A 27,181-nucleotide genomic window follows, 5' to 3' on the forward strand; every position below is an offset into this window, starting at 1 on the left:
GGAACATGGTACTTCCCTCCTACCCGGGCAAAAGACAGGCCTGGTCCTGCCTCAGGGATTTTCACTTGTTGTTCCCAAGCCTTGGTATTTCTGGATTCTCAGTTCACCAAAATAGTCAATTTCTTCTCCCAACCTCCCTTGTCTTCAAATATCACTACCTGAAAGTCATTTACATGTTTATTGTTGGTTCCACATTCCCCCTCAAACTGCACCAACTCTGTGCAGGAACACCGCATTCAAACCCCTGCAACAAGAGACTTCACCAAACTTTGGCATAGCTTATAGTAGCCTAAGGCTACCACTTGGGGGCAGCTCAGCTCCTTTTGAGTTCCTGTCTGAAAAAGCTGAGTGCTGTCAAAAGAATGTTTTACCACTAATGTCAGCTGTGTTTATCTTTACCTTCACCCTCCTTCAGAGACTTTCGGACAGGGATCAGGTCTGTTTCGTTCACTGCTGAATCCTCAGTGCCTCCAAGAACACCCAGCACAATAAACATCTGCTGAATGAACAAATAAATGTTTGTTAAAATGCATGTAGTGGGCCAGGTGTGGTGGTTTATGCCTGCAATTCCAGCACTTTGGGAGGCCGAGGCAAGTGGATTACCTGAGATAGGAGTGTGAGACCAGCTTGGCCAACTTGGTGAAACCTTGTCTCTACTAAAAATACAAAAAATTAGCCAGGCGTGGTGGCACATGCCTGTAATCCCAGCTACTCAGAGGCTGAGGCAGGAGAATTGCTTGAACCTGGGAGATGGAGGTTGTAGTGAGCTGAGATCATGCCACTGCACTCCAGCCTGGGTGACAGAGCAAGACTCCATCTCAAAAAAAAAAAAAAAAGCAAGTAGTGAAAGGCCTCAAGGCTGGAAGAGACCTTGGATCTTAGTCTCATTTTTTGTCTTGGTTAACTAACTTGTTGCCTGAGTCAGGCTGCTTCATTAACTTGGTCCAACTACTACTTGTATGACAGAGGGCAAGATTAAAAAAAATTTTTTTTGTAGCGGGGTGTAGTGCATCATTCCTTTAATCCCAGCACTTTGGGAGGCCTAGGCGGTAGGATTGCTTGAGCCCGGGAGTTCAAGACCAGCCTGGACAACATGGTAAGACCCCTTCTTTACAAAAAATTTAAGAAAAAGTTAGCCGGGCGTGGTGGCGCACAAGTGTGGTCCCAGCTCCTCTGGAGGCTGAGGCAGGAGGATCCCTTGAACTCAAGAAGTCAAGGCTGCAAGTGAGGCAAAATAGTGCCACAGTACTCCAGCCTGGGCAACAGATCAAGACCCTGTCTCAAAAAAACCCAAAACATTTTTTGGGTTAGAGATGGGGTATCGCTATGTCACCCAGACTGGTCTTAAAGTCCTGGCTTCAAACGATCCTCCCACCTTGGCCTCCCTAAGTGCTGGAATTACAGGCATGTGCCACCTTGCCCAGCTGGGCAAGATACTTGACAAAGACTGCCTCTTTTGACCAAAACTTTCCTCAGATTCCTCCATGTACTCTGCTTGACTAGGCCTGACCTGTCCTTAAAAGGGTCTTTACAAGGACTCTCTCTGTCCTTATTGAATCTAGTTTGAGCAAGAATCCTGCTAAGTCAGTTTAGGGGAAATCTCCCATGCTTGGTATCTGACTACCCTGGATTCTTATCATCCTGGACTGCCTTCAGCAATAATCCTATCAAGTCAGCTTAGCCAGAAACTCCTTCTCCTAGATGTTTCCTCTTAGTAATTTCCTATCCACTGACCCCCACCTTGCTCCTTTGCTACAAATCTCCACTTGTCATTGTTGGACTTAGAGTTGAGTCCAATCTCTCTCCCACTGCAAGACACCATTGCAGTGGTCTGCATACCTGTCGCCATGACCTTGAATAAAGCCTGACCCTACCATCTTTAACACTGTCATGAATAATATATTTCTTTTTTGCTTGTTTTTTTTTTTGTTTTTTTTTTTTATCTGAGATGGAGTTTCGCTCTTGTTACCCAGGCTGGAGTGCAATGGCGTGATCTCAGCTCACCGCAACCTCCGCCTCCTGGGTTCAAGCAATTCTCCTGCCTCAGCCTCCCAAGTAGCTGGGACTACAGGCACACGCCACCATGCCCAGCTAATTTTTGTATTTTTAGTAGAGACTGGGTTTCACCATGTTGACCAGGATGGTCTCCATCTCTTGACCTCGTGATCCACCTGCCTCAGCCTCCCAAAATGCTGGGATTATAGGCATGAGCCACCGCGCCCAGCCGAATAATATATTTTTTTAACAGTACATAACCTCTCTTTGCCTCAGTTTCCTCCCTCACAGGGTTATTTGGAAGATTGAAATAGTGTGAGAGAAGGTGCTTAGGAAATGAGTTCCTATCTTGACCTTTAGTGGGTCTCTCTTATCTGTTCTCTTCCCTAGAGCAGTATTACTTGTGTTCAAAAGAGTGCAGATTCTGGAGCCAGACTGCCTGAATTTGAAGCCCTGCTTTGCTCCTGACTAGTTGTTAGATCTTGGGAAATAGCTTAACTTTTCAGTACTCACTTTCCTCATCTGTAAAATGAGGAAGATGGGGGCGGGGCGTGGTGGCTCACACCTGTAATCCCAGCACTTTGAGAGGCCGAGGCAGGCGGATCACCTGAGGTCGGGAGTTCGAGACCAGCCTGATCAACATGGAGAAACCCCATCTCTACTAAAAATACAAAATTAGCCGGGTGTGGTGGCACATGCCTGTAATCCCAGCTACTCTGGAGGCTGAGGCAGGAGAATCGCTTGAACCCGGGAGACGGAGTTTATGGTAAGCTGAGATGGCGCCATTGCACTCCAGCCTGGGCAACAAGAGCAAAACTCCACCTCCAAAAAAAAAAAAAAAGAGGAAGATGGTAGTGCCTTCCTCATAGGGTTGTTGTGAGGATTACGAGTTAATACAGGCCAGATGTGGTGGCTCACACCTGTAATCCCAGCACTTTGGTAGGCTGAGGCGGGTGGATCATCTGAGATCAGGAGTTCGAGAACAGCCTGGCCAACATGGTGAAACCCTGTCTCTACTAAAAATACAAAAAATAAAAATAAAAATAAATAAAAAATTAGCCAGGTGTGGTGGCACACACCTGTAATTCCAGCTACTCAGGAGGCTGAAGCAGAATTGCTTGAACCCAGGAGGTGGAGGTTGCAGTGAGCTGAGATTGTGCCACTGCACTCCAGCCTGTGTGACAGAGTGAGACTCTGTCTCAAAATAAAATAAAGTAAAATAATAAATAAGAGTTAATATGCTCACAACAGAGCCTGAGACATGGTGTGTGAGTTAAATAGTATGATTGGGTATGAATGCTTCTCATTCATAAGAAGCATTAGGCTTTAAGGTCCCTGAAGCCTCTTCGACTTCACATCTACAGAAGGAGCAGCCTTTCCTTTCCTTACAGGGGTCTGGGGTCAAGCCTATTAACTCAATATCCCACTGTCTTCACTTCCTGAATGGTGGTCTGGAGATATTCTTCCTGGTGTTTGCCAAGGCCCATATGCAGGTCTTCCTCAGTCTCAGTGGCAGATGAGGAAGCAGTGGTTTCCCCAGGCCAGAGGCATCTCCACAGCAGGTCCCTCAACTCCACCCTGTCCAATGGGTCCTCCTTTTAAACTCAGAGGCCCCCAGAATGTGGGGTAGGCCCTTGGAGCTCACTGAAGGACTCCAAGGGGATAGGGTAGGGCATGTTTACCGTCCAAATCCAGTTTTGAGTCAGGGAAGGGGTGGGGAGGAGATTATTTGGGGACGATTGGACCTCAGTCTGGGTTTCTTCTAAGGATGTGAGGGCAGGCTCAAGAGGGGTTTCCTCCGAGTCAAATACATTCACTCCCCTACGTCTTCTGGTTTTTAGTACCCCTCAGGGGACCACACAGCTGAGTCCAGGCGAAAGGAGCCACCACAACTGCCAGCCACCTCTACTCAGCGCCAAAGGAAACTGCCCCAGGCGGCCACACTTTACCACCCTCTGTGGCCTGTCGCTGTCACACTCCGAGTGAGTGTGAGAAGATGAGACCTCAGGAGACGTAGGAGGGCGACAGCGGGCACCAAGATCCACAGGTCCTTTAGCCATATCTCATAACAGTCACCCGCTATGGGCCGGGCCTCCGTCCTCGCCATTACCAGCTCCACTGGGGACACTCCGACCGCACTGGGAGCGCCATGTGAGCCGGACACGCATGCGCGGGCAGCACCTCCACGCAGGGGCCAGCTGACCCCGCGGGGGACCTGGCTTGGGTGGGGAGCGCATGCGCAGATGCCGCGCACCACTCCCAAAAGAGCGGGTGTGGGAGGCAGCTAGACCCTGGACCTGTGGATCTGGGTGCCCACTGTCGCCCTCCTACCTCTCCTGAGGTCTCGTCTTCTCACGCTCATTCGGTCAGGTCTATAGTACAGCCTCGTACTGGAGTCTTAGTGTAAATCCTTCCGTTTAACCAGCAGTCCCTCTGATAAAGAAAATGAATGCATGAACAACAAACATGGTAAATCTAAGGTGATTCCGCTTAAAGCGGGTGAGGCCAGTACATCGCTACCCAACCCTTAGTTCCGGAGCAGCCGTCTTTTTTTCCTCACCTGGAAGTGGCAGAAATAAAAGAACTTGCCTCCTGCCCGTGACCCTTCACCGGGTTCCTTCACCGCTTTGGGCTCCCTGTGGTGATGGATCAGGGGCTCCCCACTGCACTCCACACCCTAGCCTTTGGGACAGTCCCACATGGCGAAAGTGGCCTAGGGTGGAGGGCACGGCACTAAGCACGACAGTGAATACTGTCTGACCGCTTTTATAGCCCAGGCACCTAGCAGACATAATTCGTTTCGTATTCATATTCCCACTTCACAGTGGAAGAAATTGAGGCTGACCCCACAGCCGCCCCTTTGGTGGGTGCGCGATCAAGCCTTATTACATAAACTGCCTTTAAGGGATGGCACCACCACCCCGCGGGCCCCCTACTTCTGGTTGTTGCCCAATCACACTGGCAGGAGTTTCACTGGCAGCTGCAGCCCCGCCCGGGCTGACTCATCTCCCCCAAAGCTGTTTAATTCTGTTCCAAGTCTTTCCTAACTCGACCTTGGAGGGCGCGGAGCGGAAGGGATTGTTGTCCTCCCAATTTGCGGCCCGGGGAGTTGAAAAACTAGTCTAACTCCCGGGCTGGAGAGCTAGGAAGCCCAAGAGGGCCAAGCCCTGGGTGTCAGCCTCGGATAGTTGGGGGGGCGGTGAGGGGGTAGGGGTGGTGGTGGTGAAGAGTCCGGGAAGGAGAAGAGTGGCTCAGCAAGGCTTCCCTGAGCCTCCCTCCTCCCAGCTCCAGCCCCAGCCCTCCTCCCAGCTCTCGCCCCCTGCTGGCGGCGGCTGTCACTCTCGCTGTGGTGCCAGCTGGCTCCCGCTTCTTCGCCTTTATTCCTACCTTCTTGCTCTCCTGCCTTTCTTCGGGCTTTTCACATCCTCTTCTTTTCCTCACTTGCTCCCCTCCTGTTTGCCTTTCTCTACTTCCATATCGCCAGAAGATGGTGGTCTCCCTCCCGTTCCTCCCCACTCCGAATATAAAAAACAGAAAACCCAACTGGTCCTGTAATGGCTTCCCTAAGTCTACGGATGACTCCTGGCTTTCTAGCTCACCTGCCTGGGGGGATGTGTAAACTATGAGTTGACTCTTCCAAGACTGTGAAGGGAAGGTGGATATAAGTGGAATTGACACTGTATACTGATCACAACACTTAAAGATTCCACCAGAAGATACAGGTTTATTGCTAGGTCACACATATGTATGCATTCATTCACTCAGCAAACACTGCCATCTGTTCTGTGCCAGGCTCTCTGTGTTGCGTAGCAAGAATACAGAGATCAGAATAGATCTCCAGTCTCTCAGGTGGGTAAGTGTTAGTTCAGAGCTGTGGGACCCTCAGAAGGGGCATCTCATCATCCTAGGGGTTATCTATGGGGTAGGGTTGCCACATTTAGCAAATAAAAATATAGGGTGCCCACAAGTCTGAATTTCAGATAAATAACAAATAGCTTTACAGTATAAGCATGTCCCAAAGATTGCACAGGAATGCTTATACTAAAATATTATTCATCGTTTATCTGAAATTCAAATGTAATTACTGAGCATCCTATACCTGATCTGGCAACACTACTATGGGGATGTTGAGTAGTGTGTTGTTCCTGGGAAGTGTAGTGTTATAGAGGCCAAAGTTAGCCAGCAGCCATCAGATTATGAAAAGCCTTAAAAGTGAGGAGGAGGGGCCAGACGCAGTGGCTCACACCTGTAATCTCAGCACTTTGGGAGGCCAAGGTGGGTGGATCACCTGAGGTCAGGCGTTTGAGAGCAGCCTGGCCAACATGGTGAAACCCCGTGTCTACTAAAAATACAAAAATTAGCCGGGTGTGATGGTGGGTGCCTGTAGTCCCAACTACTAGGGAGGCTGAGGCACAAGAATTGCTTGAACCTGGGAGGTGGAGGTTGCAGCGAGCCGAGATCTCGACACTGCACTCCAGTCTGGGTAACAGAACAAGACTTCGTCTCAAAAAGAAAAAAAAAGTGAGGAGGGGACACTGAAGGAGTTTGAAAGCAAGGAGGTAACAATAAAAATTGAATTTTAGGAAGAGGTTTCTGCTGGTTTCTTGGATGATCCATTTAAAAGCAACAACAGTGGAGTGTGATCAGTTGCAATAGTACTGGCAAGAGATTATGGATGGTGATAATAGGAAAGTAGGAGGGAGGAGGTGCCAGATCCAAGAAGTATGTAGGAGTTAAATCAGCAGGACTTGGCAGTTATTTAGATGGTGTGAAGAGGGCATGAGTCCCAGGGTCTGGCTTGGGTGTCTGGGAAGTTAGTACTGTAACCAAGATAGAGCAGGTTTAGGGGCAATGATTGATTGAGTTTAATTTAGGATGTCTGCTGTACAGGACCAACAAATTATTTGCTATATGATTCTGAAGTTCAGTGGAGAAGATGAGCTCAAAGTAGAGATTGGCAAGTCCTCAGCAGAGAGGGAGTATTAAAACCAGGAGATGTGGCTGGGCACGGTGGCTCATGCCTGTAATCCCAGCACTTTGGGAGGCCGAGGCGGGTGGATCACGAGGTCAAGAGATCGAGACCATCCTGGTCAACAAGGTGAAACCCCGTCTCTACTAAAAATACAAAAATTAGCTGGGCATGGTGGTGCATGCCTGTAGTCCCAGCTACTCGGGAGGCTGAGGCAGGAGAATTGCTTGAACCCAGGAGGCTGAGGTTGCGGTGAGCCGAGATCGTGCCATTGCACTCCAGCCTGGGTAACAAGAGCGAAACTCCGCCTCAAAAAACAAACAAACAAACAAACAAAAAAACCAGGAGATGCATAATCTCTCCAGGAAGGGGCAGAAGAAAAACAACCCAGGGAGGAGACAAAAGAACAATCAGGGGAGTACGAGAAACCAGGAGAATCAGGCTTCCCAGAAGCCAAGTGGGAATTTCTAGGAAGAGCACGTGATGCATATGTCAAATACGGCCAGAAAGGTCTGCTTACACAAAGCCTGAAAAATGGCAGTTGATTTAGGCAATGGTAAAGTCATCATAACCTGAGGCTATCATCATTCAGACATCAGTCCCATTTATTCAAGTGGCAAACACTCAGGCAGCATGTGTCCTCAGCATCCTCTTAAATGCTCTCCACAGTAATTTTCATGTCCCCTGCAGTCCTTCAGCATTTAAACCAATCATTCAGTTTGTGCCCCGGCTCACTCAGAAATGACAGGCTCTGTATAATCATTACTTGGGGTTCTTTTTTTCCCCCCTCACATAAATGACAGTATAATTGGGATTCTTTATATTTGCCAATGTCACCTCAGAGCCAGTTGGAACCAGTGCAGCTCTGTCTTTGCAGAGGTAACTTCAGGTGCCCACAACAGTTAAATGGGTTATCTTGTGGTTTTTATCTCCCAGGAGTGAAGATCACCCAGAAGTGAAAAACACCTTTGTTTTTCTGTGTCCCCTGGAAGGGCAAATTTGACACAATGCTGTGTGTTGCTTGTTCTGGTACCCTTGCTGGGCCCCTTTGCGCACCTCTGGCACTCAGGTTCCCATAAGACGTGAATCGAAACTGTTGAGTATGTTGACATCACTTTAGTCTGCATTTTTTTTTTTTAAGAAAGAAAGAAAGAAAAAGAATAAAGAAGAGGAGGAAAAAAGAAGAGAAAAAGAGAGAGAGAATGGGAGTATTGCTTTCTTGCCCAGGCTAGAATACATTTTAGAAATGGGTATTGAAAACCTCTTTTATACCAATAATTATACTTAATGACGTAGACAGGAAGGAATAAGGGAAGAAAATAACAAACAATCAGCCAACCAATATTTCATTTAAACCTATGAAATGCTATGCGATTACTGAGGAGTGATTTACTTCCAATTATGTAGTCACTTATGGAATAGGTGTGAGGTGGTAATGTATGTTTTATGTATATTGAAGTGGAGAGTTCTATAAATGTTTATTAAGTTTACTTGTTCTGGGTCTGAGTTCAAATCCTGGATGTCCCTGTTAATTTTCTGTCTCGTTGATCTATAAAATCGTTAGCTCTTCTTGTTACATTGATCCTTTTGCCATTATGTAATGTCCTTCTTTGCCTCTTTTGCTCTTTGTTGCTTTAAAGTCTACTTTATCAGAGGCGAGAATTGCATCTCCTGCTTTTTATTTATTTGTTTATTTTTACTATCTGATTGGTTGATAAATCTTCCTCCTTCTCTTTGTTTTGAGTCTTTGTGTATCGTTGCATGTGAGATGGGTCTGGATGCAGCATACCAATGGGTTTTGGCTTTTTATCCGATTAGAATATATATGTTTAATACTGGCATTTGATGCTAGCTGGCTGTTTTGCCCATTAGTTAGTGTAAATTTTTCGTTGTGTTAATGTTCTTTGCTTTTTGATATATTTTTGGAAAGGCTGATATTGGTTGTTCCTTTATATGTATAGTGCTTCTTTCAGAAGCTCTTGTAAAGCAGGCCTGGTGGTGGTGAACTCTCTAAGTACTTGTTTGTTCGCAAAGGATTTAATTTTTCCTTCGATTATAAAGCTTAGTTTGGCTGGGTATGAAATTCTGGGTTGAAAGTTCTTTTCTTTAAGGATGTTAAATATTGGTCCCCACTCTTTTCTGGCTTGTAGGGTTTCTGCTGAGAGATATGCTGTAAGTCTGATAGGTTTCCCTTTATGGGTAACCTGACCTTTCTCTCTGGCTGCCTTTAGTATTTTCTCCTTCATTTCAACCCTAATAAATCTGGCAATTATGTGCCTTGGGGTTGGTCTTCTTGAAGAATATCTTTGTGGTGTTCTCTGTATTACCTGGAGTTGAATATTACCCTGCCTTGCCAGGTTGGGAAAGTTTTCCTGAATGATATCCTGAAGAGTATTTTCCAACTTGGATTCATTCTCTTCATCACATTCAGGTACACCTATCAAACGTAAATTAGGTCTTTTCACATAGTCCCATATTTCCTGGAGACTTTGCTCATTCCTTTCCATCCTTTTTTCTCCAATCTTGTCTTCTCGTTTCATTTCACTGAGCTGGTTCTCGACTTCTGATATCCTTTCTTCTACTTCATCAATTCAACTGTTTAAACTTGTGCATGCTTCACGAAGTTCTCGTGTTGTGTTTTTCAGCTCCATCAATTCACCTATATTCCTCTCCAAATTGTCCATTCTCGTCAACACTTCGTCAAACCCCTTTTCAAGGTTCTTAGTTTCCTTGCATTGGGCCAGAACAAGTTCTTCCAATTCACAGAAGTTTCCTATCACCCACGTTTTGAAACCTGCTTCTGCCATTGGAACACACTCGCTCTCCATCAAGCCTTGTTCCGTTACCGATGAGGAACTGCCATCCCCTGTAGAGGGAGAGGCACTCTGACCTTGAGTATTCTCTGCCCCCCTACGCTGACTTCTTCCCTTCATTATACATTCATCCCTCCATCATCCCTGCAGTCACCGACCCTCCAACTAGGTCTCTGAGCAGACGTCCAACTCGTTGATTCCCAGCGCCGAAATCCGAGCAGACCACCGCGCCGGCCAAAACAGCGGTGCCAAGACCGATGGTGACCTTCTGTCCGGGAATCTCCGGACTCTGCACCAAAAACTGGCACGCCAAGGCACCAGCAAAACTGCCGCGCCGGCCACAAGAGTTGCCCCGGCGACACGTGGGGCTCCTCGACTGGAGCATGAGCAACAAATATTCGTCTGAAAGTGTGGCGTCCTCTCATTCTCCACGCCTTCACTGGGAACCACGAGCCCGAGCTGCCAGTGATCAGCCATCTTTGGTCTGCATTTTTTTATGTGTGTGGAGAGAGGGTCTTGCTATGTTGCCCAGGCTGGTCTCAAACTCCTGGGCTCAAGATATCCTCCTGTTTCAGCCTCCCAAAATGTTAGGATTACAGCTGTGAACCACTGCACTCAGCCCCTATTCCCTATTTTCTAATGATATTGAGACAGAGGTGCATGCAATCCAGAGAGAGGATACTCAATGGCAGAAATCCCCAAGAAAGTGGGAGGGGCTGGGACCCAAAACCCAGTGGAAGGGTAAGCCCTAAACAGGACTTTTCTGAGACCCAAGGAAAGGATGGTGTGGGTGTGTAGAGACAATTTTGGAGATGGCAAGAGAGAAATGTTCAGCTAATGGCTTCCATTTGCTCTAAAAACAGTTCTTTTGTGGGGGGGGGGTGCTAAAAAAACCCAATTCTTTTCATTGGGCAGCCCTCAGAACCGGAAGTTCAGAGAGTTCCCTCTAAACACAGTTCTTAACTCACGATCCAAAGACTCCTGAGGAGTCAGTGAATAGAATTCAAAGAGCCCATGGACTGGATGGAGATGAAATTACATCATTATTTTCACTATTACTAACAGAAATGTAGCATGTCCTTCTAGGGGATGTGGGTAACAAACTGTAGTTACATTAGCACCTGTAGCTTTGCCACTAAGAGAGATCAGATTTTCATTATTATGGTTGTTGCATATCTCTCAAAATAACATCACTATTTCAAAAATCATGGTCATCACTAGACCTGTTGATAGTGCTTGTTATTTAATGTGTTAATAAAAACACATATATTGCTACATTACAGATGTGTTTCTCATTAGTTTGAAAATTGTACCCCAATATAATTGGTTTCTTTTTTTGTAATCTTACTTATAGGACTCATGCATTCTTCTGGGAAGGGGTTCCTCAGACTTAAACAGACTGCAAGAGGTGTCTGTAGCATAGAAAAGGATGAGAAACGCTGCTCTGAAGAATAGCCATAGCTAACATTTACATAGCTCTTGCTAAATGCCAAGCACTGTTCCAGGTCCTTTTTAAATATATAGTTGTTAACTCATTTATTCCTAACAACTCTACTAATAGTAATTTGATTATACCCATTTTACAGAAGAGAAAACTGAGGCACATCAGTTAAGTAACTTGTCCAGGGTCATTTAGCTAGTAAATAATAGAGCTGAGGCCAGTGAGATGGCTCACGCTTATAATCTCAGCACTTTGGGAGGCCAAGGGGGTTGGATCACCTGAAGTCAGGAGTTTGAGACCAGCCTGCCCAACATGGTAAAATCCTGTCTCTACTAAAAATACAAAAATTAGCCAGGCATGGTGGCCCACGCCTGTAATCCCAGCTACTCAGGAGGTTGAGGCAGGAGAATAGCTTGAACCCGGGAGACAAAGGTTGCAGTGAGCAGAGATCACGCCACTGCACTCCAGGCTGAGCAGCAGAGTAAGACTGTAGGAATTTACTCAAAGTAGTAGCAAAAATATTAAAGGAAAAATATTAAAGAAAGTTATAGAATATAGTCTCAAACCATTTTAGAAAGTCTAAAAGTTTTTGTTTTCTTTTTTCTGCAATCCACTGCCAGAAATAAAAGTTTTTTCTACAGTTCTTGGCTGAAAACAGCCTAAATCCCCTTTACACAGAGTTAATAAGTAAAGCAAATATCTAAAGTATGTAGAAGAGTTTACCTAACTAACTTGTTTGCTCATGAAGTCTTTTTTTTTTTTTTTTTTTTTTTTTGAGGTGGAGTTTCGCTCTTGTTGCCCAGGCTAAAGTACAATGGTGCAATCGCAGCTCACCGCAACCTACGCCTCTCAGGTTCAAGTGATTCTCCTGCCTCAGCCTCCCAAGTAGCTGGGATTATGGGCATGCACCACTACGCCTGGCTAAATTTTTTCTGTATTTTTTTGTATATATATTTTTTGAGACAGAATCTCACTCTGTTGCCAGGCAGGAGTGCAGTAGCTCCATCTCCGCTCACTGCAACCTCAGCCTCCCAGGTTCAAGTGATTCTCCTGCCTCAGCCTCCTGAGTAGGTCGGATTACAAGCACACACCATCACATCCGGCTAATTTTTGTATTTTTAGTGGAGACGGGGTTTCACTATGTTGGCCAGGATGGTCTCAATCTCCTGACCACATTATCTGTCCATCTCAGCCTCCCAAAGTGCTGAAATTACAGGAGTGAGCCACTGCACCTGGCAATTTTCTGTATTTTTAGTAGAGACAGGGTTTCACTGTATTGGTCAGGCTGGTCTCGAACGCCTGACCTCAGATGATCCTCCCGCCTCGGCCTCCCAAAATGCTGGGATTACAGGCATGAGACACGGTGTCCGGCCTACTCATGTAGTCTTAAAACTAACCTTTGAGCCAAATGGCCCTCTCGAAAAGAAGTCGACCAAAAAGATTACCCTCTAGTGGTGTTTCCTTTGAGCATCAGAACCTGTCCTTTAATCTCTTCACTCTAGTGGTGTTGACTCAAGCCTTTGTCAATTAAACTTTACTAAATAAATGCAAGTTTCACTAGTTAGTAAAGGCCAGCAGCTGCTATCTCTTTACAGCACTTTCCAAAGAGTCTGTAAGCAGCCACAAACCCCCAGCTGAACTAGCAAAGCATAATATCTGTATATTAGTGTCCTTCATTCATTGGTTGCTAAATCAAATTCTGCAAGACAGACCCCCACAAGTAGTAACCTTGACAAGATTCCATCTCAAAAAAAAAAAAAGTGACAGAGGGGAAGAGATCCAAGACAACCCAAGAACATGGTCAGAGAGAGAAAAGATGGTGTGTAGATGCTGGGGAGGGCAGGAGGTTATTCCAGGGAAAGACAAGTCCAATAATTTGGCCTGGATAGGTGGTTAGAGAGGTGGTGAAGGTTCCTGGAGTTGGGCAGGTGAAGGAATCATGAAACTGGGCCTGGAAATTCTTCCAAGATTCATTCATTAACTTATTTATTTAACACATTTGTTTTAAATGTCTAGTACATGCCAAGCAGTGTTCTTGGCATTGAGTGAATCAGCTGGTGCCATGGGCCTTACCTTCTAGCAGGGGAAGAACTACACAAACAAGGCCAGGTTAGAGGAGCATGCAGGCTCACAAGCCTGTAGGCACAATTCTGCAAAGCCAAAAGTTCCGAAAAGCATAAGGTTGCTTTTTCATACTTTGGAGCCCAAACTTAATAGGTGACAAAACCTGACCTGAAGTAGTGTGAAGCTATTTATAGTCTTTATTCACACTTAGTGTGAATTTTCGTACCTTTCACTTCAGAAATATTAATGTTTCATTATATGCTCCAGGCCTTTCTCAATAGTTATATAATATAGGCTACATAAAGAATTATGTTTGACAAACTTTTTTAAAGAGTTATGTAATGTAGGGTACATGTCTTCCTTTCTCAAATTGAAAAAAACTCTGAATTCCACAGCACATCTGGCCCCAAGGCTGGAAAATGGATTATGGACATGCAAGCGCTTTGAAGAGAATTCAAATATGCACTGGGATAGTGTCTAGGTGGCTACAGTTTTGAGTATTTAGGGAGGACCCCTCTGGGAAGGTGACATTTAAGCTTAGTTCTGAATGAAACAAACAAAAAAAGGCAGTCATGCAAAGATCAGGGGAGAGCCTCCAAGCAGAGGGAGCAGCTGATGAAAAGATGAACTCAAAGGAGGCCACTGTGGCTAGAGCATATTGGGTCGAATGAAGAGTGCTGTAAATTGTTGGAAGCACTTCAGGTAGATAAGAAAATCCTGAGTCCAGTGTGCTAAATCATTTGGTGAATACGGTGTCGTGATTATGACTGTAGTGGTTGTCAACAACTAGAAGGCCTGGAGGGGAATCTTCCTTGGTGAGAAAGCAGGTGTAGGGGGGAGATATTTCAGATAGAGAAAACATAAAGCAGTTATGAGGCTGAAACCGTAGGCTAAGGTTTATGGCCTGAAGACCTTGGTTTGAGGAAAAGTATAGAAAGAAGACAGATTAGAGATCTGGGCTCAAGACCCTAATGATGCAGCTTCTGGAAGCTGGCTGAAAGATGTTCTAGGATGACCAAGACCTGGGTCTTAATATTCTCTGGCTGAAGTCCAATCTGCAGTGTGTGATCTGGGCTTTTGGACTTAAAACAGACAAAGATAGAGGAGAGTGGCAAAGGTTGAAGTGATGAAAGATGTTTTTGCCTCTAGGTTTGTGCTTCTCAGCAGCTGTCTCAGAATGTCTGTCTCCAAGCATCTCTCTTAGCGGCTCTCCACTTTCATCGCTCTGTGATCCTATCTGGCATCTCTCTTCCTATCTCGGCCTCAACATGTTTCTCTTTACATGACTCTCTCTCTGTATCTCAGACTCCTCATCTTTGGATCTCCTTGTCTGAGTGTCCCAGAATCTGGTTCCGTCCATTTGTCTGTGTCTGTACTGTAATTCTCTTTCTCCAACTGAACTGTGCCCTCCTGGAAGGCATGAATCTTTTATTATTCCGCTGGGTATCCCTGGTGCCCTGCACACAGTCTAGCATATAGGAGTCTCAAATGCATTCATACTTGAATGAAGGCTTTTTCAGAAGAGAAAGGCACCCATTCTCAATATCCACGCCTCTTCCCCCACGTGGAGCGGGCCACTTGCCAAAAGGCCAGCTAGAGAGTAGGGCGAGGGTGTTGTGGTATTGTACTGCTGCTATTGGTCTTTTCCCCCAGTTGAAATAACTCTCTGGGGGAAATAATTTACCTGCTAAGGTAAATAATTCTACCTTAGCAGGTGGAATTCCCCCTCTAGCCAAAGCACTAAAGTACCAGGCCACGCCCCTACGTCTCAAGCGACAGACGTCCCGCCCCGTCGCCCACGGCTTCGCCTCGGCCAATCAGCGAGCACTTGCGGCTCCATCCAGTGGCGAGGCGGACACAAAGATGGCTGCAGCGTGTCGGACCGTGAAGGTAGAAAGTTTTCCTCTGTTGCTTGCCCTTCTTCACGGGGCGGGACAGCGCGGCCGTGAAACTAGAAGAAAGAGATCGGTTTCGGAGGAAAGGGTCATGTTTATGTACGCCTGGTATTGTGGCGGTTGGGCTCAAGAGATGAAAGTCAGCACTCCACGGCAATTATAAATATACTTGGGGTCACGGGACGGGCGGTCTGCGGATGAGATCCCCCCTGCCCTCGGGGTCCCAACGATGAGATGAAGCAGCACACCTGGTGTACCCGCAGGGGTGTTCACTACCACTCTCCTCTCCCCTTCTCCGCAGAAGCCTGGAGAACAGGCAGGTGACAGCGTGGGGGTGGTCTGGGCAATGTAGCAGCTGACCCCGACTCTTTTGACAGGGCCTGGTGGCGGTAATAACTGGAGGAGCCTCCGGCCTGGGCCTGGCCACCGCGGAGCGTCTAGTGGGGCAGGGAGCCTCTGCTGTGCTTCTGGACCTGCCCAACTCAGGTGGGGACGCCCAGGCAAAGAAGTTAGGAAACAGCTGCGTTTTCGCCCCAGCCGACGTAAGTGGGGTCACCTCTCCTCTCCCAGGGTGTGCATGAGGTCACCAGCACTGGCCTGGGAACCTGTGGGGGTTCTCTCCCATAAGGGTCTCCTCTATGAAGGCGGTGGATCCATCTCCTTGTCTCTTTTGGCCCAAGCCTTCAAGCCCTGTGGGACCACCTGTGATAAGGATTATCTAAAGCTGGGATTCACAACAATGGGGATGGGGATTGGACATAATCCCTGGAGGGTTTATGCATAGTTTGAAATGCATGTTGTGCACTGTAATTTTATGTTTACAAAGTCAAAAAACTTGTTTTCGTGAAACAAACTACAGAAAGTAAAACTTGATGAAATCATCTTGGCAGGTAGGGATACAAAAAAGTTTATCTTCCTATTAATGATTGTCACAATAGGGTTATTTTTTATTTTTATTTTTGAGATGGAGTCTCGCTCTGTCGCTCACGCTGGAGTGCAGTGGCGCAATCTCAGCTCACTGCAACCTCTACCTTCTGAGTTCAAGCGATTTTCCTGCTTCAGGCTTTCGAGTAGCTGGAATTACAGGTGCCTGCCACCACACCCAGATATTTTTTTTTTTTGTATTTTTAGAAGACCCGAGGTTTCACCATGTTGGCTAGGCTGGTCTTAAACTCCTGACCTCAGGTGATCGGACTGCCACCTCGGCCTCCCAGAGTGCTGGGATTACAGGTGTGAGCCACTGTGCCTGGCCTCACAACAGGGTTGTATTAGTGCTGTGATCCATAGCAATTGAGAATCTCTAGGAGCATGTGAACTTATCAAGAGGGTATTGATTTGAAAAATGTTTTGCAACTCTGCTCTATATTATGTAACATTTTCACCTTTGACCTACTTAAGTTTTCTGTTTTTGAGACAGAGTCTCAACTGTTGCCCAGGCTGGAGTGCAATGGCACAATCTTGGCTCAGTGCAACCTCTGCCTCCCGGGTTCAAGCAATTCTGCCTCAGCCTCCCAAGTAGCTGGGATTACAGGCGTGTGCCACCATGACTGGCTAATTTTGTATTTTTACTAAAGATGAGGTTTTGCCACGTTGGCCAGGCTGGTTTCGAACTCCTGATCTCAAGCGATCCACCCACCTCGGCCTCCCAAAATGCTGGGATTACAGGCGTGAGCCACTGCACCCAGCCTACTCTCTCAAGTTTTACCACAATCTTTTCTCTTGGCCTCTCCCTTGTTCTCATAATTCACTTCTCACCAAGGACAGGGCATGCCCTGCCCTGCCCTGCCCTCCCTCAGGTTTAGTGGGAGTGTGTGTGCTGGGAGATGAATACCTTCTCCACTTCTCCCTTTAAAGGTGACCTCTGAGAAGGATGTGCAAACAGCTCTGGCTCTAGCAAAAGAAAAGTTTGGCCGTGTGGATGTAGCTGTCAACTGTGCAGGCATCGCAGTGGCTATGAAGACATACAACTTAAAGAAAAGCCAGACCCATACCTTGGAAGACTTCCAGCGAGTTCTTAATGTAAGGCTTTGTAAGTTCTCCAGGGATAGTGGGAGTAAGAGGTTTCTGGCCCTGAAGGACCCCAAAGTTTTCAGGGAACAAAAGCTTCTTCTGCCTCAGGTCCCATACCATGTCTCTACATGTCCTACAGGTGAATCTCATGGGTACCTTCAATGTGATCCGCCTGGTGGCTGGTGAGATGGGCCAGAATGAACCAGACCAGGGAGGCCAACGTGGGGTCATCATTAACACTGCCAGTGTGGCTGCCTTCGAGGGTCAGGTGTGTGGGCAGGGGCACGACATATGCCTCCTCAGTGACTTGTTGGGGGACCCTCCCACTTATGATCTCTACTCTTTCTCCAGGTTGGACAAGCTGCATACTCTGCTTCTAAGGGGGGAATAGTGGGCATGACACTGCCCATTGCTCGGGATCTGGCTCCCATAGGCATCCGGGTGATGACCATTGCTCCAGGTAGACATATCTCCTCTCTCCATCACAACTGGGATTGGGTGGGATCCATGGGCAGTTGAGAGGGGAAGGTATCCATTACCTAAGCAACAGCAGCCTTTTATCTTTGGGCCCCAGTGAAGCACCAAGAAGTAGGGCTAAAGTGAGGAAGGACCAGGTAAATATCAAAGCAAGGGTGAGTATCTGAATTTGGTTATCTTGTTTAGGTCTGTTTGGCACCCCACTGCTGATCACCCTCCCAGAGAAGGTACGCAACTTCTTGGCCAGCCAAGTACCCTTTCCTAACCGACTGGGTGACCCTGCTGAGTATGCTCATCTGGTACAGACCATCATCGAGAACCCATTCCTCAATGGAGAGGTTATCCGGCTGGATGGGGCCATTCGTATGCAGCCTTGAAGGGAGAAGGCAGAGAGAACACACACTCCTCTGCCCTTCCTTTCCGTGGGGTACTACTCTCCAACTTGGGAGGAAGCCCAGTAGCCATTTTGTAACTGCCCATCAGTCGCCCTCTGTGCCTAATAAAGTCTCTTTTTCTCACAGATTGTAGGCAGTGTCGTGTGCTAGGGGGCCTGGCAAGGGGAAGAAATGTGAAGGCTGTGACAGGGTTGGATGCTCAGAGCTCCAGGGTAGAAGGGGGAAAGGGAGTACCTTCACACTTTTTGTGTCCTGTTACAACATGTGGACTTGATTTTGAGTGAAGAAGTTTATTACCTAGGTTAGAAGGTGGGAGTATGCAGCATTTTTCTCTTTGACTCCTGACCACTTGTGAGCTTGATGGACGAGAAGGGAGAGATTAACATCTTTTAGCGGCTGCTGGCGTTAAACTGTTGGTGATACTAGGCTGTAGGTTGATTGGTGTAGATTACTGAGTTCAGATAATCCTGCCTGTGAAAGAAGTCCGGAGGCCTCAGCTGACATGTTTTCCCTCTCTCCCTGGTTCCTCACCATCCCTCCTCTCCCTCTCTCGGTATTTATCTCCACCACCACCACCTAGAACTCACTGGGCTTTTTGCTTGTGAGCCAGCTGCTGGTTGAAGGAGCCTAGACCCCTCTGAAACTGAGCACACAATTCCCTCTCCTCCTTTTCTAGCTCCAGCATTGCCTGGGCCGAGCTCATGGTCTGGCTTTTCCATTCAGTATCCAATGCTTTTTCGGCTTGACATTGTGCTTCCTTCTCAAAGCGTTGTACTTCCTGCTCTTTCCTGATGGCAGCTTGCTGCTCTGGAGTCATGCCCTTCCAGCAATAGGGCAGGACCCAGTGGGGAGCTGTACGGTGTTGGGTGACCTGGGGGTTCTCAGTCAGTAGGTCACTCGTGCTCTGGTTCTTGATCTCCACAAGATTGGCCTTCTGTTCACACTGATGCTCACAGTGCTGATGCCCAGACTGTGCAGTTGCCTTGGGGAGCCCCCAAATGCAAGCATTTGGGTGCCCAACCTTAGGGAATTCTGTCACAGAGGAGGGGGGAACATGGCCCTACTCTTCCATCTCAAGGAAAGAACAGATACTGCATGGCCTTTCAGTGACCCTAATGCATGTGTAGGGGAGAATGGGCAGGGAACTTCTCTGCCTTCAGGAAGCCTTTAGACTGAGAAGCTGAGGATGAGAGGGCAATGTTCTGTTCTCAAGTCATCTTGTGCTTCTGGAGGTGGGGAGAGGTGACTTGTGCCCTAAGAGGGGCCTTCGATGAAGGGGGAGTACTCAGATGCAAGGGCTGGTGCTGATTTGAGAGGGGATATAAGAGGAAGAATGTGGCTAAGGTTCCCCAGACTTTGTTTAGGAGTTGGGGAGGGCCTAGGGTACTGGATGGCCCAGGCCATACCTGCGCTTTGTTGGCGTTGGCCATGGCACACGTCATGGCGGTGCAACAGGACTCCTTCAGCCTGGCCAGATGGGTGGCCTGTGCTTCCATGGTGAGGCGCACCTGGTCACTGAGCGCATCTACACAGAAATATGGCCAGGGTACTGTACTGGCTTGCTCCATTACTGTTTCACTTATCCAGCCATTTGTTCAGCAAATTTTGTGTTTGTGTGTGTACGTATGTTTAGGAGGGGTTAGTGTCTGAGTTGTAGGGATGTGGAAGGAACAAGGGATGTGGAAGTAGTTCCTTCCACATCCCTTGGCTAGGAATAGCCAAGGTACAGCAACAAGGATTTCTTAAGTACATAATAACTAAAAGATGCCTCCAATGGACCTGGGTCCCGACGTCCGCTCTGTTGCTTCTGAGCTGTGTAGTTTTCGGTAAATCATTTCATATCTCTGAATCTCAGTCTAAGGGCCATGTGTTGGGTTCTAAGGATACCACTGAATTAAATCCTATCCTCAGAGAGCTCCCTGTCTAGCTGGGGACACAGATCAAGCATAGATAATAAGATCAAAATCTGGCAAGAGCAATGGTAGGGATGTGTATAGGGTATTAGGAGGGTTTTGGGTGGTGGAAGAGAAGAAGGCTTCCAGAAAGAGGTGATCCTTGAAATACATTTTGTATACAGGCTAAAAAAGCAAAGGGCATTTCAGGTTGAGGGCATGGCATGAGCAAAGGTACTGACAATTTTTTTCTGCTCCAGCCACACTGAGCTCCTTGCTGTTCCTAAGACCTGACAGACACTGTATTATGCAACTGGGAGATGGGTGGACATGAAAGAGGTGGTTCATCTTCAGTAGGCTGAGATTTTAGGGAGAAGACATATTAAATACTTTTTTTTTTTTTTGAGACAGAGTCTTGCTCTGTCTCCCAGGCTGGAGTGCAATGGCGTGATCTCAGCTCACTGCAACCTCCACCTCCCGGGTTGAAGCAATTCTCCTGCCTCAGCCTCCCGAACAGCTGGGGCTACAGGTTCGTGCCAGTGCACCAGCTAGTTCCTGTATTTTTAGTAGAGACAGGGTTTCACCATGATGGCCAGGATGGTCTCGATCTCTTGACCTTGTGATCCACCCACCTTGGCCTCCCAAAGTGCTGGGATTACAGGCATAAGCCACTGCACCTGGCCTAAACAAATACTTTCACAATTAGCTACAACTACAGTAAGTGGTCCAACAGAGTGCTGTAATAGGGTTGTAATTAGGTCTGTCTGCACTATGCTGCCTCCAGGTAATGGAGCACCAAGCTAATCAAGAACAATGCTACACTGTCATTACTGAAGGAAGTCAGGGAGGTTGGGGTCTGCACAACCTAACATTTCAGCACCAACCCTATGGATAACTGGACCTCCCCACACAGTTCTGGTTCCCTGGGTGCTGTACTCAGCTTAGGACAGATCCCCACTAGGCCTCAGGTCTCTGAGTCTGGAGGGCTGGGCTGCTTACCTGCACAATTCTCATCAACCTTGGCTTGCTGTTGCTCCTGCTGCTGCCTTTCCAAGTCGTACCTGAACTGCTTCTGCTGCATTCTCAGGTGTGTGGCCCTGTCTAGGTTTTCCCCAGAGAAGTACTGCAGGCTGGATGGACCATGATAGGTATTACTGTAACTAAGATAGGTCGGAAGCCCCTTCCAGACTTGGTCTGGATCCCAAAGACTAAACTCACGCCCGTTCTTGAGCTGCTGCTTCTGCTCCCGAAAACCCTGGACTTTCTTGGCCAGCTGACGTGTTCGTTCTGCCTCTTCCTCCCTTTAACATCTGGACTACCACATCATACTGCACCTGGCTGGTACCTGGGGGTGGTGAGCAAGGATATGGAAAAGATACGCCAGGAGGGACAGAGTCCACTTGGCATGGCCTCTGCTCTCAAGATCCACCTGGTTTGTCCCACCACCCCAGGGCCTCAGGCTACACTCAGAGGCAGAACTGCCCTACTTCAGCCCACTCCAGCTCTTTTTTTTTTTTTTTAATGAAAGACAAAACCTGAATTTATTTGTAATTTATCGTTATTAAAGGGTTTTTGTTGTTTCCAAAAATTGCACCAACGTAAAGCAAAATTTAGGTTGATGCGAGTGTGTTGTTTAGGCGTTAGCAGTACTGTCCTCACTATGCGCTCATTGGACAGTAGCGCAACTCCAAGAAAAGGATCCAGCTCTTTCTTTACACCCTTGTCTGGCCCCTGGTTTTGCGCTTTTACCATAAGCTGCCTCCTTGCTTTTTTCTGCTGCTTCCTGACGCTTTCGCTCTGCCACCTGGTTGTTTAGGGCCTGGACATCCACCTGATCCCAAAGAAAGGAGCACAATCAGAGTAGGGGCCCAGCAGGGGGCCTTAAATGCCCTACTACAAACTTCTTAGAATTTACCTGTTTCAAAATCCTCCTGTAGCTCCCCAGTACCTACCTACTGGATAAAGTTCTAGCTCCTGAGCATGGTTTGTAAGCCTCTCCATGGTCTAGCCTCTGCCTCCTTCTCTAGCCTCATCTCTTAGTACCCTCCTCTCCTGTGCCACCCTTACCCTTAGGAGCTGTGCTTACAGTTCCCTGCATATCTTAGGCTGTTTTGAACCAATAGCCTTTGCTCAAGCTGCTCCCTCCACTTGGAACACTTTCCTCCTCTCTTTATACAAACTCCAATTTGTCCTTCAAGACCAGCTCAGGCTTCACCTTCCTGACTCCTCAGGCAGGCTCTACTCCCATAGAATCTAGAACCCACTGTCTACATTATAGTGAAGTTTGCCTCTCTCTATTCTCTCCTGCGCCAGACTGTGAGCCCTTTCAGGGCAGAAACTGGGCCTTAGTCAGTTTTGTATCCCCACTGCCCAAAACAGTGCTTGGCACAGAGCGGGCCCCAAGGAAATGCTTGTCAGCTGGATCTCAGACTGCTCATACCTTAGCCAACTACTTATGGCAGGCACTATGCACTGGTTTTCAGAGCTACCACTGTGTATTAATACTCACCTCACTTCCTTCAGACTCATTTTACAGAAGAGCAGCCTGGGGCTCAGAGAAGACAGGTGATTTATCCAAAGCCACACACGCAACAGTCAGCAGACCTGGCCTTGAATAGTTACAGTCTTTTCCAGAATACCATGCTGCATCCCCCATCTATCCACTCACCTAGCAATCTTTTGTTTGTTTCTTAAACTATCAATACTTTCTCTTTGATTATAATTCATTACATTTCAAAATCACACAAAAAGGAAAAAAAATCATACACGAAGGAATACAGTTTAGTGAGGAGTAAGTATTCCTTCCATCTCTGTATCTCAGCCTGGTTAACAGTTTCTCACATAGCCTTGCAGTATATGCAGCAATTTTGAGACAGAGTCTGACTCTGTTGCCCAGACTGGAGTGCAATGGTGCGATCTCGGCTCACTGCAACCTCCTCCTCCTGGATTCAAGTGATTCTCATGCCTCAGCCTCCCAAGTAGCTGGGATTACAGGCATGCACCACCATGCCCAGCTAATTTTTGTATTTTCAGTAGAGACAGGGTTTCACCATGTTGGCCAGGCTGGTCTCAAACTCCTGACCTCATGTGATCTGCCTGCCTTGGCCTCCCAAAGTGCTGGGATTACAGGTGTGAGCCACCGCACCCAGCCTCCAAATATTCTTTAGGCCTCTTTTAGCTCCATGTTGCCTGTCTCAAGAACCAGGTCACATGGCTCAGAGCTGACTGGAGAAGGGTCAGCTGTCTCCCCTAGTCTCTTTCCCTGCACTGACCCATCCCTCTTCCTAAGCCCTTCCCAGGCCTGTAGGGGTGGGTCCCTTCTCTCCCTCTCCTTCCTTTCCCACCCTAGGGGCCTGCTTGGATCTGGGAAAGGGCTCTCATGGGCACTGCTACACATTCCTCTCCAGGTGTAAGAGTGAGGTGGCCCAATCCTGAGCAACAGTCCCTACTACCCACTCACCCCCATGACTCGGTTCCGCACATTGAAGGATCGGTTTTGTTGTTCTTTTTCTCGATTTCTTTTAGCCTCGATGGCTGCTGCTTCCCTGGGATTTGTTGACTGGTTTATGCTATACATCTTGAAGCAAAAGGGAGGTAGAATGGCCCATCAGTGCTGACCACCATCTTTGACTACACACCACCCCCATTCCTTTCTCCCTATATTTCAGCAGTTATTGATTCCTACTGATTCTACTTCCTAATATATTTCATATCTGTGTTCTCCATCTCTGCTGCCACCAGCTTAACTCAGGCCTCACAATCTGGTGTCAGGCAGTATCTCAGGAGCCTCACTGGGCTCTCTTGCTCCAGTGTTACCCTTTCTGCACTGGATTTCTCTGCACTGGCTACCAGTGATCTTTGTGAAAGCAAATCTGACCATGGCATTCCTCAGCATAAAGCCTTTGAAAGCACCTTTAAAGCAAATGGCTCCCCAGTGCTTACAAGATAAGGTCCAACCCCCATTTATAAGGTTCTTCATGATCTGACCCCTGCTCACCTTCCTAAGCCTCAAACACATCTATAACACTCCTTTTTCATTGTACTCTACGCAGTTTTCCTTTCTTTTCTTTTTTTTTTTTTCCTTAGAGATAGGGTCTTGCTATGTTGCCCAGGCTGGAGTACAGTGGCTATTCACAGGCACAATCCCACTACTGATCAGCACGGGAGTTTTGACCTGGTCCGTTTCCGACCTGGGCTGGTTCACCCCTCCTTAGGCAACCTGGTGGTCCCCTGCTCCCGGGAGTTCACCATATTGATGCCAAACTTAGTGCGGACACCCGATTGGCATAGCGCACTACAGCCCAGAACTCCTGGGCTCAAGCGATCCTCCCACCTCAGCCTCCCGAGTAGTTGGGACTACAGGCACGCGCCACCACGCCCAGCAGTTTTCCTCATTTCAATAAATGGCACCAGTATTCACCAAGTCACTCAGGCCAAAAACCTAGGAGACATCCTTTAATCCTTCCTTTTCCTCACTCCCTCTTCTTTCAAAATAACCCTGGTCTAAGCCACCTTCCTGAATAATCACAACCGTCTCCACATTGGTCTTCCAGCTTCCTATTGACTCCTATAGACCAATCACAGAAAGCAGAAGCAGCTTTCTTTTCTGAAATGTATGTCCCCCCTTATATTTATTACTTATTTTCGGGTCAAATGAAAAGCTAGAAAGCTTAAATTTGCCTGTGTTCCTTCATATTTTGGGAAGCTCACTTTTGGCATGTAACCCAGCCAAAGCTGCAGCCAAAATCTTTAGCAAACATAAATCTGATCATGTCTCTCACCTGCTTAAATCTTCCACTAGCTTCCCACTGTACTTAAAATCAGATCCAAACTCCTTACTGTGGGCTTTCAAGATCTGGTTCCTGCATACCTCTCCAATTTGTCTCAAACCACCGTCTCTCTTGCTTACAGTGCTCCAGGCACACCGATCAAGTCCTGCAACACAGTAACTGTTCCCACGCCAGGGCCTTTGTATATGCTGTTCGTTTGTTTGGAGCCTGATTCTTTAATTCCTCCTATAGCTACTTTGGATCTTTTTGGTGTTTTCTATTTTGTAATTGTGAAGTAGTTGATACATACAGGAGAACATATATAACCCATATATGTAAGTTAGGATGCATGATAACATAGAGATCTGTGAACCAACTCCCCAGCTAAGAAACAGACGTTATTGATACCACTGAAGTGTCCTGGGTCTTTTCCCCATCATCCTTACTCCAAGAGCACGCCACACACTTTGCAAAATGTGTTACCATTCCCTCTCTCTCTCACTATGTTGCCCAGGCTGGTCTTGAACTCCTGGGCTCAAGTGATCCTCTTGCCTCACCCTCCTAAAGTGCTGAGATTACAGGTGTGAGCTATCGTGTCTGGCCTAACAAGAACATTTTTGATGGCGTTCTGGAGATGAAACCCTGATTGAGGTGGGCTCAAGAGAGACTAAGACTGCAGGACAAACAACTCAGTTAATTTTTTTTTTACAAGAGAAAAAGACAGAAGGACCTATCGATTTTTAAAGATTTATATATACAGAGTGGGAACGTTTCTCTAGTATAGACCTAGGAGTGGAAGTGCTGGATCATAGGGTATGTGCATATTTAACGTTACAAGATAGTACTACGTTGTTTTCCAAAGAGACTGTAATTTACACTTTCACAATACTGTATAAAAATTCTAGTCATTCCACATTCTCACCAAAAGTATTACAGACTTTTACATTTTTGGCAATTTGTGGGTATAAAATTATAATTACTTGTTTTATTGGAATTTTTCTTATTGATAATAAAGTTCATGTGTTTTTTGACCATTTTTGTTTAATTCTCTTTGGAGTGCCCATTCATATGTGCTCATTTTTAAAAATCAGGCTATCTTTTTTTTTTTTTTTTTGAGACAGAGTCTCACTCTGTCACCCAGGTTGGAATGCAGTGGCACAATCTTGGCTCACTGCAACCTCCACCTCCTGGGCTCAAGTGATCCTCCCACCTCAGCCTACGGAGTAGCTGAGACTATAGGTGTGACTAATTTTTGTATTTTTTGTAGAGACAGGGTTTCTCCATGTTACCCAGGTTGGTCTTGAACTTCTGAGCTCAAGCAATCCTCTCACCTCAGCCTCCCAAATTGCTGAGATTACAGGTGTGACCCCATGACTCCCATGCCCAGCCAGGTTGTCCTTTTAAAATTAATTGTAGGAGTTCCTTTAATATTCTACACATTAACCATTTCTTCATTTAAGTGTGGCAAATATCTTCTCTAAATTTGTGACTTGTTGATTTTTTTTTTTTTTGAGACAGAGTCTTGCTCTGTTGCCCAGGTTGCAGTGGCTCAATCTCAGCTTACTGCAGCCTCTGCCTCTTGGGTTGAAGTGATTCTCCTGCCTCAGCCTCCTAAGTAGCTGGGACTATAGGCGCACACTACCATACCCAGCTAATTTTTGTATTTTTAATAGGATAGAGTTTCACCATGTGGGTCACGCTGGTCTCGAACTCCTGACCTCAAGTAATCTGCCTGCCTCAGCCTCCCAAAGTGCTGGGATTATAGGTATGAGCCACCGTACTGGCTGTCACTTGATTTTTAAGGTAACAATTGATACATACAAAGGAATGTGGTTGGCTGGGCGCAGTGGCTCACACCTGTAATCCTAGCACTTTGGGAGGCCAAGGCAGGTGGATTGCCTGAGCTCAGGAGTTCGAGACCAGCCTGGGCAACATGGTGAAACCCCGTCTGTACTAAAATACAAAAAATTAGCCAGGCATGGCGGCGTGCACCTGTAATCCCAGCTACTCGGGAGGCTGAGATAGGAGAATCGCTTGAACCTGGGAGGCGGAGGTTGCAGTGAGCCAAGATCGCACCACTACACTCCAGCCTGGGCGTCAGAGCTAGACTCCATCTCAAATAACAAAACAAAGGAATGTGATTGATACACATGTGAGTTATGAAGCACATTAACAAAATGAACACCTGTGAACTTTACACAAAACTCAGAAAATAGAACATTATCAATATTTTAGAAGCTTTCTGTGTACACTTACCTGTCTTTTCACTTTCTTTATGGTGAATTTGAATGTAGTCATACATACCCATCTCTTCCTTTGAGCTCAGTAGTTATTACTTAAGAAATTCCTCCCTATCCTGAGGTCATAAAGATATTCTCCTATATATTCTTCTAAAATTTCTAAAGTTTTGCCTTTCTCATTTAATTTTTTTTTTGAGATGGAGTCTCAATCTTTCGCCCAG

The 27,181-nt window shown here is 46.8% G+C and overlaps 2 protein-coding genes and 1 non-coding gene across 3 annotated transcripts; 1 reads left to right on the forward strand and 2 right to left on the reverse strand.

Annotated features, from left to right (window-relative positions):
* The first annotated feature begins 15,071 nt into the window (after positions 1 to 15,071).
* Positions 15,072 to 18,184, forward strand: HSD17B10 (hydroxysteroid 17-beta dehydrogenase 10). Its single transcript, XM_012477293.2, has 6 exons — positions 15,072 to 15,172; positions 15,555 to 15,719; positions 17,032 to 17,196; positions 17,327 to 17,455; positions 17,539 to 17,647; positions 17,851 to 18,184. Exons 1-6 carry the CDS (start codon positions 15,146 to 15,148, stop codon positions 18,039 to 18,041), a joined length of 786 nt encoding a protein of 261 aa, XP_012332716.1. The 5' UTR covers positions 15,072 to 15,145; the 3' UTR covers positions 18,042 to 18,184.
* A 149-nt stretch (positions 18,185 to 18,333) lies between these two features.
* On the reverse strand, positions 18,334 to 26,641 carry RIBC1 (RIB43A domain with coiled-coils 1). The gene is given in 7 exon segments (XM_021677371.2): positions 18,334 to 18,530; positions 18,647 to 19,041; positions 19,466 to 19,584; positions 20,951 to 21,251; positions 21,253 to 21,296; positions 21,701 to 21,782; positions 23,412 to 26,641. Coding segments are annotated over 7 exon segments (1,140 nt in total). The 5' UTR covers positions 23,529 to 26,641; the 3' UTR covers positions 18,334 to 18,448.
* Positions 21,529 to 21,654, reverse strand: LOC135270004 (U4atac minor spliceosomal RNA). Its single transcript, XR_010338232.1, has one exon. It is a non-coding gene; the product is annotated as a U4atac minor spliceosomal RNA (small nuclear RNA).
* Positions 26,642 to 27,181: the final 540 nt, after the last annotated feature.

Source organism: Aotus nancymaae, unplaced genomic scaffold, assembly GCF_030222135.1.
Source record: "Aotus nancymaae isolate 86718 unplaced genomic scaffold, 86718_ANA_hifiasm-v0.15.2.pri h1tg000058l, whole genome shotgun sequence".
Taxonomy (NCBI): domain Eukaryota; kingdom Metazoa; phylum Chordata; class Mammalia; order Primates; family Aotidae; genus Aotus; species Aotus nancymaae.

Bases quoted from the DNA above. Each gene is read 5' to 3' on its own strand.
- HSD17B10 (XM_012477293.2), top strand. From the start codon at position 15,146: ATGGCTGCAGCGTGTCGGACCGTGAAG. The intron at 15,173-15,554 runs GTAGAAAGTTTT...CTCTTTTGACAG, and splicing joins CAGCGTGTCGGACCGTGAAG to GGCCTGGTGGCGGTAATAAC. The intron at 17,456-17,538 runs GTGTGTGGGCAG...CTCTTTCTCCAG, and splicing joins TGGCTGCCTTCGAGGGTCAG to GTTGGACAAGCTGCATACTC.